Source organism: Octopus sinensis, linkage group LG19, assembly GCF_006345805.1.
Source record: "Octopus sinensis linkage group LG19, ASM634580v1, whole genome shotgun sequence".
NCBI lineage: Eukaryota > Metazoa > Mollusca > Cephalopoda > Octopoda > Octopodidae > Octopus > Octopus sinensis.
In genome coordinates, this window is record NC_043015.1 from 16,939,809 (window position 1) to 16,957,056 (window position 17,248).

Sequence of the window (17,248 nt, forward strand, 5' to 3'; positions counted from 1 at the left end):
TTCCTTGACAGTGAACATAAAAGCATTCCAGACTTGTTCGGGCACCTGCTGGCGAATGTCTATGCAAACTGGCAGCAGAACAGGTTTATTCCCAGATCTGTGTGCTGGGGAGTGGTGACGCTTGTCAGAAAGGACCCAGACAAGAGGGATTCTGTTGATAATTTTCAGCCTATCACTCTACTAAATGCAGAGTTGAAGATTTTGGCCAAAGTGTTATCAAAAAAATTGGCACATCGCGGATGGTCTGATTGGGGAAGCACAGACATGTACCATCCAGGATAATCTCCATCTTATATGGTACACTTTAGAGGGGTTTAATAGTGATTCTGGCAAGGGTGGGGCACTGCTCCATTTAGACCAATCTAAGCATTTGGTAGGGTTGACCATCGCTACCTGGTGTCCATTCTGGCGCAGTTCAGTCTAGGTCTTGGCTTCCTCATGTGGATCATTCAGATTTATGACAACATCAACTCGGTAGTTCAGGTGAATGGCTTCTTATTGAGGCCGTTCAACATCAAATGTCCACTCTCCCCACTTCTGTACGTAATGGCTCTTGAGCCATTACTGCGAAAATTGAGTCACATCCTAAGACAGCCATGTTGTAGAAAGTCGGTTTCAGCTTACGCGGATGACATCACCATCATCGTAACTGAAATGGATCACCTACAGAGGGTAGGCAAGGCCATTAAGGTTTACAAGACGGTGGCAGGAGCAAAAGTTAATGGAGAAAGGCCAATCGGCTTGCAGCTCAGCACCTGGAGAGGCAAGTCAATGCCTCCTGACAGTGTCGTGGGACGTTGAATGGCAGGTCTGATTAAGTTGCTAGGAGTTTGGTCTGGACCAGACCTCCAAATAGAGAACTGGGCCAAGGTATCGAGCAAGGTGACCCACATAGTCAGGACCTGGTCTTCGCAGTGGTTATTCCTGAAAGAGAGGGTGGAGGTAGCCAATGTGTTCATTGCATTGGTCATCACCTACCACCCAACCATCATTCTTTGCCCTGATTCGTGATTGATCAAGCTGGAAAGACAGCTCTTCCACTTCTTGTGGAAGGGCTCCAAACCGCTTGTGAGATGCTCTATTTGCTGCCAACAACCATTAAAGGGTGGGCTAGGGAGGCCTTGGCTATTGCTGTGCAGCCATGCGCTGAGGTTGAGGTATCTGTGGCTCTCCTGCTATTCCGTCGCTTGGGCAATACCTGCGGTGGAGGTTCCACTGCATTCTTTTATAGAAGGCTTGTAAAGGCAGAATGTGATGATACCTTAGGGGAAACCCTAGGTCTCAACGATAATCAGCTGGCCAGTCTGTTCCGACATACATTCGGGCCAAAGACCCTGGACAACTTTTAGAAGTCTCTGACATCTTTGGTTTCAAGATGAAAGGTGTTCTTCCATCAGGATAATGCTCGGCCTCATACAAGGATGACATTCTAAAGCCTGGAGTAGTTTGAATGGGAAATGATGCCGTACCCACCACATTCGCTGGGCATTGCCCCATCTGATTATCTTTTATTCTGCAGTCCTCAAAATCATTTGGATGGTAAAAATATGAATTTTGTTGATGAGATCAGAACAGTACTGGCAAGGGCCCGGGAATTTTCAGGGGGTACAAGATCAAAATTTGCACCCCCTACATAATCTTACCAGTTTCAGAGAAAAGTGTCTAAAATCTATCAGTATAAAATGCTTAAGTTCGATCTCGTTTCAAAACAATAAATAAATAAATAAATAAAAGTGATGAAGCTGGCATAAAATTCCCTAGGGAGTTTATGACCACTAACTTCTGAAGGAAAGTAGTGTGAAAATACAAAAAAGTGACAATGACAACAGTAGCAGCAACAATAACAACAACAAAACCAGCATGTAAGGTTAATTTTGAATATATAGCATTACTTGAATTATTGAAGACAGCTGCCACCCAGTTAAAATGTGTAACTCTCTCTTTCTGTTTGTCAAATACTTCTCACCATCTTTCAGTACCACTCCCAAGTTCTTTGTAATTGGTGTTGCTAGACTTAAAATATGGTTGAATGGATTCGACCGTTTGACCCCAGTCTAAAAATAAAACCCTTTCAAAATTCTTTCCCTCAAAACGATTTTCTCATATAGGTTGTTAGGTCCAAAATGTGAAAGTAAACATTTAACTATAAATAATTGCAAACCGAAATAAATTTGTAAAGCCAAGCATCTATTCTTACTCAATGGTACCCCACACAGCTTTCAACATTTGGTGGGCATTGTCTCCATTTTCTAACCTTTCCTATCCTCTTCTTTGTAAAACATTCCCTATCTATTTCTATCGTTCTTTCTCTCTTTGCTACCTTTCATTTCTTCCTGTCTCTATAATCTCCTATCTATCTTTATTGCCTTCTTTCTCTACACTTCCTCTTTCTTTCTACCTGCTCTCCCAGGTTAATGGGTCTTCCCCCTGTCCACCTTTTTGATGCAAAACGACCATTTAATATCCCATACCATTATCTGCTTGACCACTGCCTGGGTAAGTGCCTTTTTTTTTTTTCAACTCCAGCCTAGCATTCTTTTTTTCTTCACAATCTGTTTCTTAAAGGAGGGACATATTCATTATGCAAAGAATGTTATTTACGTCAATGGAGGTAATTGATTGGTTAAAATTGCCGAAATGCAAGAAATTTTAGACGAAATATGTTACAACCTATAGAATTTTCTCAATAAAGCCAAGAGAAAATGATGTTTTATAAACACATTCTACCAATATACGAAGTTTAAAACTTTTTAGTTACCTAGAAATTATGTTACAAAGTGCCGTTCAAAAGGAAAAGATCCTTATTTTGTTATTTTTAATATTTTTATTCAATTTATCTGCAATTTTCTTCTTGTATTGGATGGATAACCCACCTTCCATTTACAGCAAGTAGTGCGTGTCTTGTCTATCTGTGTGCTAAATTCGAGTACTTACGACTAACGCGCTTGCATGCGCAAATTTGTGACATGCACACTCCCGGAACTGGGATCCACACTTCTCCAGTAGTGCCAAATTTGGAACTGAGTTTGCACCCTCTAAGCAAATTTTGTTCCCGAGAAGTATTTTTCTTCATGGACAAGTGGATTTTGGAAGAGGAGCCTTGCAAGTCTACCAGATAGATGGAAGAGCATTGTAGAAAATGAAGGAGAGTATATTTTAGATTAAAATAGAACTTTGTTTATCTTAATCTTTGAAATATAAAAGAAGAATAAAAAAAACCGCATTGTTTATGTGGTGACGAGGAGGGTATTTGGCTGCAGAAAATCCACCTTTACAATTTCCCTTCGACTCATGCAAGCATGGAAAAGTAGACATTAATTGGATGATGATGATATATAAAATATGTATATCTATAAGTTTAATGATGATTATACTAACAAATGATTGCAATTTTTCTGTATCAAGTTACAAACTCTCCTTCATTATTTACACAGCCAGAAATTCAGCGAATCAATAATTAGCCCGTTGGAAAACTGCAAGCAAAGCTTCTCTATTGTTTACCATTCGCAAAATGAAACATATAAAGAAAAGTTTAGAAATTAGGAAAACATGTCTAATTGACATGAATTTCATCAAGATTTTACGAAGAAGCTTCTATCTAACTGCTAGATCTGCTAGGCATATCTTATTGTGCTAAAGTAGGAAGTACACATTAGATAATGTAGTCCTAGACGTACTTTGACTTATAAAAGTCAGGCTGGTGGAGGGTTCCTTTGATCATCAGACTGCTGGATTTATATGGGCTTTAACATTAACAACAATGCTTATCAGATTTGTTTTGCGAAATATTTTTCAATAAATGTCAACAATAGCTATAAGTATTTCCTATACATCGCCTACACATTACGAAATAATAACATCAGCAAATAGGGTGGCGAGGTGGCAGAACCATTAATTAGCACGCCGGCCAAGATGCTAGCTGTATTTCGTCCGTTTTTATATCCTGAGTTCAAATTCTGCCAAGGCTGACTGTGTTTTTCCTTTTTTCTTTCTGTGGTCGATAAAATAAGTAGCAGCTGAGCACTGAGGGTCGATGCAATCGACTTACCCTCGCCCCCCGAACTTGCTGGCCTTGTGCCAAAATTTGAAACCAACATTACATTTATAATCATGTTAACATCAGAGACTTTTCTTAAATTTTGACAACTAAGCCAGAGACGAACACTCGGAACTCTTCATGTTTTGAAAACAAAATTATTACTGAAAAGACAACAAAATGGCGAATCCCACTGTTGCATATTTTTATGATCCTGATGTTGGAAATTTTCATTACGGTAAGGAATATCTTAAATTTAGTATGCATTAACATGTTAGTAGTTATATTCCCATTAGATATGATTTTTTAAAGTAAGAGAATGCTGCGTTTAAAATTTTTAATGATATAAAATGATATCGATGCTTATTATGGTGCAGTGGGTAGCGACCAGTCTTTCATGTCGACGTTTACATTCTATGCCTCATTGTTTGACGTTCAAATCTAGCCGATGTTCACTTCATCATTTATTCTGCGATCAGTAAAGAAATAATGATGTTGCTATATATATATATAATATATATATATATATATATATATATATACATATATATATATGTATATATATATATATATATATGGTTTGTTACTAACTTCTAACTATTAAATATGATTCTATAGACGCACACATACATGTATGTAAACATAAATGTGTATGTGTATACATACATATCTCTCTCTCTCTCTGTATATATATATATATATATATATATATATATATATATATATATATATATACACACACATATATATATACACACATATTTACACATGCACACACTCCCTTTTGAGTGAAGTTAGGGCTGTTCATTAGGTCATTTATGATGTGTGTTTACATTTAACGCACGAAAAATATATAATGTGCCACTTCATGTATCAACATTTTAGACCTACTTATGTTGGTAGTGTTTTGATTTGCACTTGAGAAATATTAATTCCACATAAAGTGCATTATTGTCCTTTTTATCTGTTTGTTCGATGGGCAACATCTCTGACCTTTGCAAGTCCTCACACGCTTGTAACGAATATACAGATGATGGAAGCCGATTCCTTTAAGAAAAGAACTGGGCAGATAGAATTCTATTATTTACACTTCTGGGTAAAAAGTATTCAGTGTGTAGTTTGGGAAAAGAGAAACAAAATAAGGATGTGGGAAGGAAGAGGAGGTAGGAATATAGGGTGGGGTGGGACGTAGGTGATACACAAGCTTGCTAGTTAAGAGGAGCAGATGTCATTGTAGTAGCGGTAGAATATACAGACGAAAATCTGTTGCCAGTGAGTGCTTAAAACATTTGTTTGTAGCAGCAGCAGCAGCACTACCCCCATATATGTTAGCCGCAATGTATTGTAGAGTCAAGATTGACTCTACTACACGCATTAGCCAATACTGTAGAGTGAAGATTAGTTAGTGTATGAAGTATTTTCAAGTGATGTGGCCTTGTTTACATTATAAATGAAACATGAAAAATTGTGAGGTTTAGTTATGCCAACTTTTAGAATTTCAGTTGTGTTGCTAATTTGCGCAAGAAGCATTCATATAACCAAGATTGCTTAATATATGTTGTGATTATGATTTTAGGTGAATCCAGGATGTTAAAACAACATATGCTGGGAGAATAAATTAGTACAACTATGTGATTAGTTAAGAATTTTGTTTTGCAACCATGTGGTTTCAGATCCACTCCCACTGCACAAGCTCTTGGGTCAGTGTCTTCTATAGCCCTGCCACTGAATTTTGTACACAGAAACTATATTTGTGTGTTCAACAGAAAGAAATGGATAGAACTTGTAAGATACTTCAAAAGATCAGGTCTCCCATAAGTAATATCATTTTTCAGACTGTACTTGTTGAAATATGCTCTAACACATTTAAACAAGACTTTTTCACAGGTGCATAAATACCACAGAGCAAGGAAAGCTTCAGTTAGATAGATTCTAGCTTGCAGACACACTAATAATTTGTTGCTTTAAGAGCCCCTCATGAAAATGGCGGTCAGAGAAGAGCACATTAGACATGTCAAGCTTTATGAGTATAAAAAAGACAACAATGCAACAAATGCTGTAAGAAAAAATGTGCAAGAAATGTATGGTGAAGGTGTTTTGAATATTTGCAAGTGCCAATGATGTGTATGCATTGGTGCACATGTATATATTTGTGTAAATGTGTATAGGTGTGAGTGTGTATGCATATATATATAAAAACTGGAAAAGTACAGGACAAGTTATTCCACTTGGAAAAGTTCAGGACAAGTTATTGCATCTGGTAAAGTACAGGACAAGAAAATTTTACTTAAAATATTGCAGCTAAGGATAAAATTTCAAATAAAATATTTAGATTTAGAAAATATTAGCTTTTATTAAAACTAAAATTTTTATTACAAGTTATTACTTCTATTTGTCATTACTTGTTATAATAATAATAATGAAATTATTGTATACAGTGCTCAGGTGCACCACAACTTGTCAGAAAGTGCATATAAAGTACATGCAGTAATGTAGAAATGTCTGGAAAGTGAACATGCTTGTGTGTGTATGGAGGGGAGAAAATCAAGTGTAGTATTGGCGAATCTCAGGAAGCATGGAAGTCTTGAAGGATGCAGTGCTCCGACAACTAACAACCGATGCCGGCAGTTTGTTCCACGCTTCAGCAACTCTCAGCATGAAAAAGATGTTTCCTGAAGTCATGGGAGCTGTGCTGTTTTCTTACTTTGTAAATATGTCCACGGGTGTTAGATGGGTGGAGTTTGAAGAGGTGCTCAGTGTTATTGTTTGTGCGATGGTTGATAATTTTATGGGTGTCTGCCAGGTCAGCTGCCAGACGTCGGAGTTTCAATGTGTCCATGCCCAGGGAAGTAAGGCGTTCAGGATATGGCAAATGCCTGTTAAAAATTAAAAATAACTATTTTTTGCACTTCAAAAAAATTCATTCTTTTAATTATTAATTAGTAATTAGAAATTTGAAAATAGGTTATAAAAAATAATAGTAGTGCATAATTAGTACATTAAATAGAATAGTACAAAAATTAGTTATATATTACAGTAAAATCTACCTATAACAACAAATTCACAGTAAAATTTGCTTAAGTTACTGCCTAAAGTCTTCAAATTTTTAGTCTTGACCCAATGCCTATTTTTTACATAATGAATTTGCCTACCATACATACTATTCTACTTTGCACAAAACTTTAGCTATATTGGTACTTCTGACTCTCATTTTTTGTAAGTATTCTAGTGTGTCAATATTTTAACAAAATGTTGGTACATTTTTTTTTTTTAATCATAATGTAACTTTGTAAATTAAAATCAAATAAATTTTAATATTCAAATTTTATCCTTAGCTGCAATATTTTAAGTAAAACTTTTCTTGTTCTGTACTTGACCAGATGTAATAACTTTTCCAAGTGCATCTTTGTATGAAAAAAGTTTTGAAAACTCTTTTTTTATAATAATAATAATAATTGTGTACAGTGCTCAGGTGCACTACAACTCATCTAAAGTGTATATATAATCAGGTGTAGTTTCGGCGGATTTCGGAAAGCATGAGGGCCTTAAAGGATGCAGTGTCATGGCAGTCAACAACTGACGCAGGCAGTTTATTCCATGCTTCAGCAACTCTGAGCGTGAAAAAATGTTTCCGAAAGTCATGGGAGCTGTGTTGTTTTCTGACTTTTCTTTCACAATCCACTTCTCTCATCATCCCACTCTGGACCTACTTTGGCCAATTTTTTTTTCGCACTCTGAAACCATGGGAAGAGCACTTTTGGTAAAAAAAAAAAATATTTTCAGAAAGTGAGTGATTTAAGGGCGATTTGGCTGTTGCTTCTTGCACATCCAAAGACAACCCTCCTCATTTCTTTATCACTGTCACATGTATTGATGTTTTCCAATATTTTTTGCCCATAAATACATTTATATGCTATAAAAAAGAAAACTTGAGAAATTATGAATTTTTGGCAACCCCACTCCCTGCCCCCAATTGTTTCTGTTTAGAAATTAAAATATTGGAGAGCCTGAGAGGGTCATTGCTGGCGTTTATCCACAGTAATTTAAAAAAATTACAGAGATGTACTTGCATAGCAAGTGACTTGATCTGAGATCGTGTGCTGAAAGAAAAACAGTTGCCGCATGGAAGATGTTTGTAAGTTATTCAAGATCACACAAAAACTATTAGTAAAACATTAAAATTTCATTTGTGTCAAAATATTTACATCACTTTGAAACCTTGACCTGTTTACTGACAAAACTTCACCAAAGTGATGCAGTACGAAGTTTTGTCAGTGAACAAGTCACGATTTCAAAGCAATGGTGGGGGTAAAAATCAAGATTACGATTTATTTTGTTGTTTCTCTTCCACCACTGGACCACACGTGTGTTACTCCAGCATCATCATTCCATAAAATGTGTTTAATGGGAGAAAAACATTGAAAAAACATCAATACATGTGAGAGTGAAAAGAGAGGGTGGTTTGGGTTGTGCTAGAAACAACAGTGAAATTTCCCTTGAATTGTTTACCTTTTCTTCTGAAAATATTTACAATTTGTTTTGTTTTGTGTTTTTTTTTTTATTACTGAAAAGGCTCCTCCCATGGTTTTTAAGTTAAAAAGGAAAATGGCCAAAATCGGTCCAGATAGTTATTATTGTAAGGCTTATTTCATTCCAAACAACCATAACAACAAAATTACTTAAGTTTTTTTTACAAAAAATATACGGGTATTTTAAAAAGTTTTCATTCAATAAATAATGTTTTTGCACTACGTATACATTAATAGAATAAACTGTTGGTTTTCCAAATAGTGAATTAAAACTTGAAATGTAACATTAAAAGAGGAAGTGAGACTTTGCAAATAAAAATGGAATACTCTGCAGTGAATGCAGGGAATATTTAAATTTGTGAAGAACTGGACGCAGTGAATGCAATGAATATTTTAATATGTGAGAAATTGGAGTTAAAAAAATTCAATAAACTTGAGAAATTGAAATTATAGGAAATTTCTTAGAACATGAATTTATAAAAATATTTCTAGGACTGTCAACCCTTTATTAATTGCTTTCTTTTAGTACCTTTAGTAATTGTTACATACCTAATTAATAAGCTGCTTTCTTCATTATAGTATAGATAGATGTGTCAATTAGCGGTGTCATTGATTATTTTTTTCCTCACCTCAACGATGCTGGTTACATATATTAAAAGTCCCTAATAGAACTATATTCATTAAAAAGTATAGAACTATATTATCACCCTCAAGTTTGAGAAACAAACACTCATAGTTTTTTTCTCTTAAAACTTCATTGCATGAGATTGATACCATGAAATTCCTTGAATTGAGCTCTATCATTTAAGCTTAATTAAAATATAGTTTGTTTTTAAAATGAAAAAGTTAATTATACTTAAATCCAATTTTTTTGCCTTACTTATATTTTTACCTCACAACTTTTTTTTATATAAATTTTTGTTGCATGGGGCCAAAAGTATGAAATTCTTCATGCTTTCTTTTATCATTGAAACTAAGATAAATATATTTACTTTTAAAATAAACGATGTTATTTAGATCTAAACTTGATTGGTACTACTCTCCTATAACATTGTTACAAATTTTGATGTAAACTTTTTCCTACTGGACCAAATCTCAATTTTTTATGCCAAAATGTAGCTAGGGACTAGTCCTCTTCAAAAATGTTAACAGTTTTCAATTCGATTGAGAACTGAATTAGTGACAAACTCTGAAAGATGCTGTGTGTGAGTAAATTGTGGCCATAAGAATATTATTCAACTATGGTAGTAGTTGAATGATGTGTGTGTGTAAATGTATGTCTATAGGTTTGTATAGTTATGTGTATGTATATTTATATGTGTTTATATGTTTGTACTTTGATGTCAATGGATGGATACATAATTATTTGTGTGTTCTCATTTAAATGTGTGTGTCTGTGCTTTGCAAGTAATTTTGTATGACATTCAAATGATTCTGTGAATCCAGTTAAAATATTAACATGTAAACTGTACATTGTTTTCCTAGGCCCCAGTCATCCAATGAAACCACATAGAATAGCCTTGACACATTGCTTAGTTCTTCATTATGGACTTTATAAAAAAATGAAGGTATGTTTCAAAAAGTAAACTGATTTTTAAAATAAAATTATGACGTTTTTTTAATTAAATAAAATTATGAATTTTCTTCAATATATTTCTCTGCAGTGTATTTTATTTGCCATTTAGGTAAATTTTCCTTGTATTATTAATGTAGTTGTTTTACTTCAACTCTTAGCGCTATGATATGATTATTCCTTGTTGTCATGTATTGTACACCTGCAGTGCATTGATGACACTGTAATGAAAGTCTTTCTGATTAAGCTGGAGTTCACTAGTTGCCTTTCCACTCCTGTCCAAGACATATCAATTTTAGTATTTTTGCAAAAATATATTGAATTTGGTTTGTTTCCCTTTCTTTTTAAAGTTTTATAATTACTTCCCAACTCACATTTGTTTATTTAATTTCTTCTTTAATGTACTTGACCTTATTTATTTCCAGTATATTTAACAACTTTTCAACAATTTTTCTCCTATTCATTTGTTTATTTCCTTTAATGTTTTGATGAAAAATTGGCATCATCAACCATTGGCACTTCATCTCATCTCCTCAGTATTCCATCTTTCTTTTTCTTTCTCTTTCTTGTCAGTTGTCTCTTTCTCTTACTACTAACTACCTCTCTCTCTCTCTTTTTTTTTTTACAATGGTTAGATCTGAGAAACTGTTTCTATCTTTGGTGTTTTGTTTATATATGTCATGTTTTTGAAAGTAGCTTTATATTTCCCTCTTTCACTTGTTAGCTATTTCACTTGCAGTAATTGCTTCACTCTATGTGTACTTACTTATCTGTGCTGAGATCAACTTTACCTCTGGTAAAATTAATCTCCATAGGGTTTGAACACAGAACACATAGAACAGCTAGGAAAACTTGTATCCATGAGCATACAAATAACACAACTTGTATCCACGAGCATGGTCAACAGATTTTAAAGATATATTGTTATATGCATGGTAAAAATCTTTTTAAAGTAATCCATCTAAAGAACTGTGTAACGTCATTTTTATATTTCACATGCAGGTCTATCGTCCTTATCGAGCATCAGCCCATGATATGTGTCGGTTTCATTCTGAAGAATACATCAATTTTTTACAGAGTGTTACTCCACAGACAGTACAAAATTATACTAAAAGTCTCAGTGCATATAATGTGGGGGATGATTGGTAAGCTTGTTAGCTTTATTTATTAGTGTTGTAATATATTAGAACCTATTGAAATGCCTCAGCTATTAAAAACAATATTTCCATTTCTTTTGCAGTCCTGTATTTGATGGGTTATTTGATTTTTGTTCAATGTACACTGGAGCATCATTAGAAGCTGCAGTTAAATTAAACAACAATGTAAGTTTCTACTCTTTGTTATCATGCAAGTTCATTTTTGTTTTATCTTTATTCACTTTTTAATTAGTTAGAGTGAAAGAAAGAAAAAAGAAGTTGGAGCATAGGCCATTATCTTCTTATACAATATTGGAAGTTAGAGAACTTTTAAGCTACTAAATCTGGTATAGGTGATATACAAATTAACATATTTGATGAATGTTCTCACATTCTGATTTAATATAAAGTATTGGCTTGTGAGAAGTATATTAACTGGTACAGTGTGTTTATTCAAAAACATTTTAATGGAGACAGGTAGCTGTGAATTTCTCAGAATGCGGAATCTTTGATAGAAGTGGTAAAGAAAAGACAACAGTCAACTGTACATATGATTAATGTGAAGTAAATACTGTAAATTTCATACATATTTTATGTGATCAGCAGAGATAAAAATATAAAGATTACATATTCAAGTGAATGAAAACAATCGACTGGAATATGTTGTAAAATTAATCAAAAGTAAAACTTTATATATAAGCAGTTATATTATTCTATACATAAAACCAGATTAATATGATTCTTGAATTTTCATCCATTATTTGGTTGTTGTATTTGTTTAAATATCAAAATACTATTCTACTTTTATTATATACACACACACATACAGTCATGGCCAAAAGTTTGGAACATTTAAAAAAAATTAATATTGTTATGGTAAAGTACAGTTTGATTCAAATATATACAATGATATATTTACGCATTTTATATAAAAATTCTAATTTTCAAACTTATGTTCCCAACTTGTGGCCACAACTTTTTATATAATAAGTCTGTGTGTGTGTGTATGTTCTGTTAATTGTAACTTGTATTTGTTCAAGTTTTGTATTGTAAATTTTGTTTTATAGCACTGTGATATAGCTATAAATTGGTCTGGAGGCTTACACCATGCTAAAAAATTTGAGGTAAAAGCATATTTCCTTTTTGTTCAGAAAAATAATAAGATTACCAAAAGTTGATATTAATGTGTTTAGAGAATTTGCCTTGTTTTTCTTCTGATTAATTGAATTGAAGAAATGGTGTTGACATATTGGAGGCAAAAAGTATAGTGTGTGGAAGTGTGATGCTTCAGTGATAGTAACAAGATCAGTGGACTTATTGATTGGAAATTGTAGGAGCTATAGTAATATAATGCTATTAATAGATTAATGAATAATGAAGGAAAGTGATTAATAACTGGGAAAATTAAATGAAGCATTTTACTGAACTTGACCAGTGGAGAAAACGTTATTCTTCTATTGTTGTTGAAATGCTAAAATTATCAGACAGCATATAGAAGATTAGAAATGTTTCCAAAGTTTTACATTATTATTGATATTATTGATATTGGTTTCATATTTTGGCACAAGGCCAGCACTTTCAGGGGATGGGGTAAGTCGATTACATGAATCCCAGTGTTCAACCAGTACTTATTTTATTGACCATGAAAGAACGAAAGCAAAGTTGACTTTGGCAGAATTTGAACTAAGAACATAGAGATGGACAAGATGCCACTAAGCATTTTGCTCGGCCTGCTAGCAAGCCTGCCATCTCGCTGCCTTCACATCTCTTATTGATATTAAAATTTCAAAATGAAATATAAATTTTCTTCATTGATTAATTGAATAAATAAATTATTTTTCAAAATTTTAAATTTAACTTGGCTAAAATCACATTCAGATTTCTTTGTTACATTTGGAATTATAATTCTGTATATTTTCTTTTAGGCTTCAGGGTTTTGCTATGTAAATGATATAGTGATCTCCATTCTGGAATTGCTAAAGTAAGTGTGGTCTTAATTTAATTTTACTTTATTTTCTGCCATTTAGTAATTTGTTTCATTAAAAAATTTATATTGATTCTTGGTATTGCTGATCTGTTTTCTTAAAATAAATATTAAATTAATATGCTATTAAGATGATACTAGTTGGGGTACAATTATCAGATTAAGTTGCTAGACAATTGACAGAGCTGTTCACATTCATGCTACTCACATTTCAATGATTTTTATCGAGAAACACTACTTGTTGTAACAGAAATATTATAGTAATATGTAAAGATTTTTATATTCAAAATGTGATGGGAAAATGGGTATAAAATGAAATAAAAATTCAGTGAAGAAATTATAGATGGTGATATTTTAATAACTTCAAGTTGTAAATAGGAAGTCAGTGTTTTAGTGACTGCCTATGCTGAGAAATCCATTGTCAAGTTTAGAATAACGGACCAGCCTTTCTTACTATATGTAATACTGTCTATATTTGATTTACAATGATCTACATCATATGTGTGATGGTGTACATACCTTTATCTTAAAACATATCTGATCCCAGACATAGCTTGTTTAACAATATTTTACAGTGTCTTAGAAAGTACAATAAAGTAACTTCCCATTGCTATCTGCTGTTAGACATGAAAGTTTTTACTAGAGAAGGAGAAATAGGAATTGTTTCATTCACACCTTTTCCAATATAAGTGAAATAACTAAAGTCTAGAATTGACTTGCTTGGAACTCAGTTTCTGCATTTTAATTCTTGCACTTGGTTGTTAATTAACTCTATTGAGTGGCTAAGTTCAAAGAATACTAGATAAACAGTTAAGTGATTGGAGTACATATTTTGTCATTGGAACTGCATTGTTGCTGCACTTTACTCAGTGCACTTACCCGTAAATAAGTACTGCAGGGTAGGAATAACTTGGTGCTGGGGAATCTGTTTGATTGAAGTAAACTTATGAAATATATTTATATCTCTTATTATAAAAGGCAGATTTTATCTGCCTCCCTTTGTCAGTTATAGAAATCTACAATATAGGATTTCTTCAATTACAATTTACCTAGCATTTTTAAGAGTAGAATGCATCGGGTTTTGCCAAGTCCAGTTTTTAAAATTTAAACTCCAATTAAGCAAAATTTACAGAAAACTCACATTCTGGTGTGTATGTCAAATGCTTTTCTTAGTCTGGTTTACAGCACACGCAAACGCACACACACAGTGTGCAACGAATAAAGTGAAACTAGATGTAATATTTGTTTCTGTCTATCACGCTGATAGATACATGAGTAAAATGTATGGCAAGCTAACAGATAAGAGTGAGTGAAAATGTTCTTGGAAGAGAGTAAATAGCGACAGAGTGATTTGAGGAAGACTAAACTGAAAGTATGAAACAGTGTTTATGTATAAACAGACGACACTTATATAAACCCTTTCGTTACCAAACCACCCGAATTTACCTATTCATATTTAAATGAGAATATCAGAGTAAATCTCTTTAGTACATTCGTGAAAACACGTATTATACTTCGTAAACACTTCAAATACAGTTTTGTACAAAAATCGAAGTGTAATTTTAATTCCGTGAATTATGGGAGATTTTTTTCCGAAATTTGTTCCTATTGTGTTTTCAAAATTTGTAATTCTGACAAAAAATGGATACGAATTTCATTATATCAAGCAGCGAGTCAGAATTCAAAGGATTTTCTACTGAAGACCTTCATAAATCTAACTCTATGACTGAAAAAAAAAAGCATCTTTATATAAGAGTGAAGTTGTGTGTCTGTCTCCTACGATTTAGATTCGTAACTACTCCCACATTTTGCGGTGCAGTTTAACCAAAAGCGGGTATCTTATAGTCGTGATTCATATCGAGCCCTTCTGGGTATTAGCGTGCGTCTACGATGAGTCTACGATTTAAAAAAAATTTACCATCATATTTTTCCATTTTAATGCATTTTTTTCGCTTTTATATAAGGGAAGTAACTCTCTAAAAATATCTACGATGTGTCAACGATTTAAAAAAAAATTTACCTTAATTTTTTTTTCAATTTTTAATGCATTTTTTTGCTATTTTTTGGCTATAACTCTCTAAAAATGCTTATATAGTTATTTCCCTTACAACCCGAGCAATGCCGGGCGATACTGCTAGTATAAATATATTCTATTAAAGAACTGTCATTCTTTTTCTTTGATAGGTATCATCCAAGAGTTTTATATATTGATATTGATATTCACCATGGAGATGGAGTTCAAGAAGCTTTTTATCTTACAGATCGTGTGATGACTGTATCATTTCACAGATATGGAAATTATTTTTTCCCTGGAACTGGTAAATTTCAAGATATCTCTTAATTATTTGAAACTATAGAAAACTGTTTCAATAAAACTTATTTAGAAGTCTGTGCAGGTATTTGAAATATTAAGTTGTCTTGGCATCCAGTGCTCTAGCTCTTACTAAATGATAGAATGTTTTGTACAAGAAACACTAAGTACACCTAGACTCCATTGATTGAGTCACAGCTGTTGAAGATGATAGACTGGAGGGTTGATAGTTTCTATCCTACTAGCATTACTTTGTATATGACAAAACTATTCTAACTCCCACTCTTTCAATTCACTTAGATATAATATTTATCATGCTTAGTACAGCTTACTATGGGATGTATTGTATTATTAAGAAGTGTTTCCATTCCAGTGCCAAGTTCAACATAGTTTGTACTTCTGGTTTATATTTCAGAGCTTACATTACTGGTTTGTTTAATCAACTCTAAATCTAAAAGAAATTCAATATAAATCAATTTGAGTTATAGTGAACTAAAGTGTAACCAATTGGTTTTCTGTTTTAGAGTCAAATATTTATTTATTTCTTCTGTGCAAATGTAGAAAAAGGAATTGAATTCTCCAAATGTTACCAACCTTGAAACTATATAACATTAAAAATAATATTTTGTAAATATTATAATTCCACTTGTCATCACTGTGTTTACATTTATATTTCCATAAGTCAGAAGGATTATCACAGTTCACGCCAGTTTATTCAGAGTTACTGCTCTTGATGATGAGTCATGGGGATAGAGGGGACTATGTCTTGCTTACACACTCCATCTTAAGTGTAAATATCTGATATTTTAAATGAATTCTTTCTGAATAGCTGGAACATTTTTAACAAAACTGTAGGAAGGGAAAAAAGCATAGCTCACTTACCTTGCAGGTTCTGTAACATCAATCCTTTCCACATGGGATATATCCATGAGAGGCCTTCTTGCTAAACCTCTGACCAAAACCTAGCAGCAATATTCGTTGAACTCATGTGGCCACCATGTCCATCCCAAATGACAGCCCCAAAGCAAGTGGCCCACGCTAGTCATCCTTCTGCTCACATGACTTCCCTTGCTCGTGTCCTTCTGGCAAGGCTCTTCTGCAATTTGTGCATTGTCATTGACACTACACTTCCATCAAGGCCCCTCCCAACCCCACATGCCCTCCCTGATCTCAAAGATCACTCTCTCACTTCACACCATGTCAAAATCCGCCATCTACCTGGACAGATATCTCCTTTGCTGTGACCACCTTAGAGATGGAGCACTGCTTGCACCCTCTCTACCTCCTTTGTTATCTGACAACTTGATGGTCTTGTGAACACCCAAGACCTGACGTGACATTCCATCCACAGACCAGTTGTTTCAAAAATTCACAGCCATTGAATTTTCCCCACTGAGATGTGTAGTGTGCATTTGGAGGATTGACCGAGACTTTGTCCCCTACCTGCTTGAAGGTAGGCTTTCTCTCTTCCACAAGTCACTGATACCATATAAGGATGTTATTCATATCTGAATATTTCTCTCTGTGGCACCAATTCCTCAGCCTGTCCTGATCAAGCTCATACATTATACCAAAGTACTGCCTCAGTTGATGAGATGTGTCCCCTCTCCGCCATGGCCTTGATCTCATGATGGTGTCTCTTCATGATCCCATTTCCACTCGTCTTATACACCATTTTG

General features: G+C 33.8%; 1 protein-coding gene across 1 annotated transcript in view; it reads left to right on the forward strand.

Annotated features, from left to right (window-relative positions):
* The first annotated feature begins 4,004 nt into the window (after positions 1-4,004).
* The window catches only part of LOC115222249 (histone deacetylase 3), a 53,019-nt gene continuing 39,775 nt past the window's right edge, over positions 4,005-17,248 (forward strand). The window contains exons 1-7 of the mRNA XM_029792407.2: positions 4,005-4,274; positions 10,051-10,133; positions 11,141-11,283; positions 11,379-11,460; positions 12,342-12,398; positions 13,200-13,255; positions 15,443-15,576. Coding sequence (XP_029648267.1) covers positions 4,217-4,274; positions 10,051-10,133; positions 11,141-11,283; positions 11,379-11,460; positions 12,342-12,398; positions 13,200-13,255; positions 15,443-15,576 — 613 coding nt within the window. The 5' untranslated portion in view covers positions 4,005-4,216. The remainder of the gene's footprint in view (positions 4,275-10,050; positions 10,134-11,140; positions 11,284-11,378; positions 11,461-12,341; positions 12,399-13,199; positions 13,256-15,442; positions 15,577-17,248) is intronic.